General features: G+C 40.6%; 1 protein-coding gene across 1 annotated transcript; it reads right to left on the reverse strand.

The window, feature by feature from the left end:
- Nucleotides 1–432: 432 nt before the first annotated feature.
- On the reverse strand, nt 433–3,848 carry LOC138605379 (spermatogenesis-associated protein 22). Its single transcript, XM_069677587.1, has 7 exons — nt 3,809–3,848; nt 3,353–3,490; nt 2,827–3,022; nt 2,062–2,425; nt 1,840–1,960; nt 1,650–1,747; nt 433–703 (listed from the first exon to the last, which is right to left on the reverse strand). Exons 1-7 carry the CDS (start codon nt 3,846–3,848, stop codon nt 512–514), a joined length of 1,149 nt encoding a protein of 382 aa, XP_069533688.1. The 3' UTR covers nt 433–511.
- Between the last annotated feature and the right edge of the window lie 783 nt (nt 3,849–4,631).

Below are 4,631 nucleotides of genomic sequence, written 5' to 3' on the forward strand. Positions count from 1 at the left end.
CCTTATTTGTTGAACCTTTCGTGTGTAAAGTCTCAGCACTGGTGAAACTGTTTTTGGTAGAGTAGAAATATTGTTTTTTTTCCCATTGTGATGTTTGACTGTAAATAAACTAACTGTACTTGATATCACGTTATTCTTAACTGCCCCGTTTTTCAAAGATATATTTTGAGATATTACCTCATCGTGTTTGCTTTACCTGAATTAACCTCTAAATGATGTTTGCTGTTCTGTGAATTTTCTTTGTAATAAAAAGACTTCAGAACAAAAAGAGAGGCTTGACTTTCCATTAAAGTTCTGGTTAAATGAAACAACACTTTATATATTTGTTTTACAAACTACCAGAACATGCAACTGTACTGTGTTTACATTCAACTAACTAATGGCAACTGGTCCAACGCTTTTAAAACTCTGAACACTTCCACCTACAACAACACTTATCCATTACTTTACAGCACTAAACTTTACTCTCATGTACCCTTATCATGTACTTTGTTAAGATACCTGCTCATGCTCAGACTTCACTGAGTGATTTGACCAGCCTTCTCATTTCTGCATCGCAGGCATTGACGGCCTCCAGAGCGTTCCTCAGCTCCGAGGGAAGGCTGGGTCTGACGGACACACACACCAGGACGTCTCTGCTGCGGTCATAGTTTCCCACACAGCGATGGACTTGGCCTCGGATGAGACGGGGAAGTTCCTGCTCCTGTGGGACAAAATGCAAAAATAAAGATTAAGTCAAGTCAGATTGTAGTGCTGTTTTTTGTTTGTTTAGTACACTCAGGGGGGAATTCACTAAAGGATTGCACAGCTTTTGCAATTTGCTTTGTGAATCAGACCTTGACACAAAGCAGACAGTGGGTGCAAATGAAGCACAATTTATGAGCTATCAGTGACCGCAATTCATTCTTAGTGAATTCCCCATTCAGTATGCCCAAAATGCAAGTGTCATGCCACCTTTCTCTGTAAAGGCAGATAATGTTTCTAGACACTTAAAACTTTAGGCCCTGATTAGACAGAGGGTGTTTTGCAGGCTGTAAAACCTGAGGCGCACCACACTGCCTTTTCTGTTGAAGCCTATGGTTAAAAAAAGAGCAGCTCATTGGGCCTTTTTCTTTTTTTTACTGTTGTTAAGGCAACCACCGAATCATTAGCTGTCATTAACCTAACCGTTATTTTGTAAACTGGCTCCCAAATACATTAAACACAGGGAAACAGAGATCTGTGTGAGTACATGAGACCCTCAGAAAGAGGAAAGATCACCGCGAGTACACCAGCTGAAGGCCCGACTCTCCATTCATCTGATTGCACAATGAGAAAAAACGGCGATGACGTCAAGGCGCTCAGAGCGTTTCCTCAAAAATGCGAGGCTCACAGAGCGGCAAAACGCGAGGCGCTCTGCAACGCAAAAGCAGCGCACAAAAAGCGTCCCTCTCATTGAAAGCAACTGCAAAAAAGCCGCCCCCAGCTGCTACAATGCGTTCTGTCTGATCGGGCCCTTACCCAGCAGCAACTCCTATACATTAGTCTAAGTAATTGAAGCTGATGAGACTCAGGGCATATTAATGTTTTAATTTGACATCGTCCTCAGATAAACTGAAGACACATTAATTTGATTTACTTCTGAGAAGAATCTTTCGGCCCCAACTCACATTTTCATAGAAGACACACTGCACAACCTGCTTCCCGTCTCTCATGAGGAAGTTCTTTGCTCCGTGGCGACCCAGTGTGACAGCAGAGTCCAGAGTAGCTGAAGGGAGGAGCACAGTATGTGAGTTTAATGGAGCTTAAAAATACTGAAAAGTCCACCTCAGAGACAACAGTAACTCCTTCACAACTAACCAAATATCTCAAACAAGTACAGGACTTTGTCTTTGAACTGGCTCCAGTGTCTCATGCCGTCAATAACTGCAGTCAGGATCCTCAGTGAGTTCTCAGCAGCTGGTTTTACAGGAAATGTTTCCTGTTGAGTACAAATACAAACTGAGCTCTGATCACTGACAGTATCATGAAACATAAATGGAAATGTTGTTTATTATCCTATATTTCCACCTAGTTTGCTACCTGAGTTTGTTGTGCAGTCTGAGGTCGATTTGTGCTCCTGTTTCCCTCGAAGAGGAGGCTCTGCGGGCCAAAGCTGTTAGTAAACTTCCAGGAGTTTTTTTGTGGCTGCGGTTCACGAGGAGAGGGTCTGCTGGGTGGTGGGACAGGAGCAGGCTGAGGTCTAGACTGCTGGGAATACTGATTTGAAGGATTGGGTGGTCTGTAAGATGACTGCTGATCCATCTGAGAGAAGCCAGAATGGGGTGATGGTTTGCTTTGTGCACTCTGACTGATGCGGGGAGCTTGATATTCACTCTGTCTGGAGTTAACACCGGGGCGGGAATCCTGTTGTCTCAGTGGGTTGCTGAGCTGTACAATCTTTGAGCTGAAAATGAAAATAAAAAACCTATTTGCACATTTTGGGATCTGGAATTGAAACCTAGCATGAACCAAACACCAGATACATGTCTCACTTTGGTTGATGGTTTTTATATGTTTTCTGAGCTAGCCATGTAAACTCTCTCTGGTCAGAAAAGTCATGGCTCAAACAGACACATTGTTTGCTGACTGTTGAAGCTAGGGCAAAGTGGGCGTGCCTGGACGGTTAACTGCCCTTTCATTATTTGAGAATACAAAAATATGAAACACATAAACAATGGCCACTAGGTGATCTGGGGATCTGTGTTTTTTGTGATATTTATTGATACACTTATCAATGGGTAATGGGTAATGGGTCCAACCACTTACCATTCTTATATCAGTGGTCAGAAAGTAAATGAAGCATACCTTGTGCCACCACCTTTGTATGGATGTGGGATAGGTGTATAACTTCTGATTGAAGGAGCAGGTCCAGGAGCAGGTCTGTTGCTGCCATACTGCTGAGGAGGAGTAGATTGTTGGATGCCCTGTCTGTTCCACTGGAGGCTGGGTGGAGCACCAGAAGATGGACCTGAGGCCTGGTAACTTCCAAAGGAGCCTGAGGAAAGTTATATTATTAGAGGAACATCTTATAAAAGCCTCTACTATCCCTAGATTTGATTGTTGTCTTAATTCATAAGGATGTTTTAACAATATTGTCCTTAGTTTTATGTAAAATTACTTCAGTAAATATATTTAATGTTATATTTAAAAGCAACAAAAATGAATAGATTCTCTATGTAAGTCACATTGTTAATAGACAACCTGTCAAGTAGAAAAAATAAGAGCTCTTGTTATTTTAAGTGCATATATATTTTGCCTTGGATGTACTGCCATCTAGTGGCAGAAGTACAGTACAGTAGAAGAACAGCAGAAGCTCAACTGAATGCTTCACCTGTTTGGTTGTGAGATGCAGCTGAGCTGGTGCTTGCCATGTATTCAGTATGAGAAAAGAATTCATTCTCAGAGGGAGCAGATGTCAAAGGAACTCGGTTTCTTTTCTTCTGGTTGAAGAGCGGCACAGACAGGCAGCCTCATGGAGAAAACAAGATACATATCTGAACGTATCAGACAGCTCAGTACACTGTTCTTTTATCAACATTTTACTATAAGCAGTACCTGCTTTTTGGGGATATGGATAAGGTGACTGGAAACACTATTTTAGGATGTTTGAAATAATAAACTAATCAAATTTAACTTCAATCTTTAAACTTAAATGTATATAATAAGTACACTCCTTTTAAACTATACCACAATACAATAACAACTGAACCAGGCAGAAATGAAAGCAACTTATCAATATGAGAAAAAGAATATAGTGTGCAGGGTGAAATAAATCTCTTTAACAAACCTGCTGTAGTCCGCGGTGGCTGGTTTTCCTGTCTTCTCATTTTGGCTGCTGAAAAAGCTCCTCCAACAAACGTATGCAGGTAGTATTAGCTAAATGACGACATGCACCAAATAAAACATATTAAAGACATATATAACTGAAATCCTGGTTAGTGCTGGTCACTTACTTCGGTCAACACAAGTGAGAAGTAGTAGGTTAACTCAATTAACTTAATGTATTTAGCCAGTTTATACTGCTCTGCTGCTGCTATGTTAGTTTAACCAGTATACTGTGCGTTAGCTAGGTTTGTTAGCTAAAGAGCTAATTTTGCAGTTTTTTTACCAGCTCGTCGAGCAAGGCACCATTTCTGCTGAAAATTAACACTCACCGTCTTTTTTTGTTTGTTTTTTTACAAGACGAAGTTGTTTACTAGTAACATATATATATTGCGGATAATTGGTTATTATAGCCCTAACTCGTTTATAGGTGAAAGTTAGCAAAAGTTACAATTACGTATGAAGACGTGTCCTGTCCCAGATCAGAACTTTAGAACGCGACACGCGCCAAAAAGACTAATTGATGCCAGGTGTTGCCTTCAGGTTCCCTCTGGCAATCTCGGATGTGTCTGGGGCTTCAAAGACGTTTTGAGGCAAATAATAAAGATTTTATTTTTTTGTTACTCATAGCGCTTGTTATTGGTGCATTTTTAGAAATTGGGGAAAAATACTGTAGGCACATTTCACTGATGTTAATAAAAACCTCATAATGTATACTCCATTGTTAAGGAAATACAACCCTTACATAAAATAAAATAATTGTATAATATGACAAATAGGCCGTCCAA

Source organism: Semicossyphus pulcher, unplaced genomic scaffold, assembly GCF_022749685.1.
Source record: "Semicossyphus pulcher isolate SPU_LCO1_2020_fin unplaced genomic scaffold, fSemPul1.0.p SCAF_10, whole genome shotgun sequence".
Lineage (NCBI taxonomy): Eukaryota > Metazoa > Chordata > Actinopteri > Labriformes > Labridae > Semicossyphus > Semicossyphus pulcher.

Coding starts and splice junctions, on each gene's coding strand:
- LOC138605379 (XM_069677587.1), bottom strand. CDS start 3,848: ATGAGAAGACAGGAAAACCAGCCACCGCGGACTACAGCAG. Junction 3,023..3,352: donor TGCATCTCACAACCAAACAG/GTGAAGCATTCA, acceptor TAATATAACTTT/CCTCAGGCTCCTTTGGAAGT. Junction 1,748..1,839: donor GTACTTGTTTGAGATATTTG/GTTAGTTGTGAA, acceptor TCCTCCCTTCAG/CTACTCTGGACTCTGCTGTC.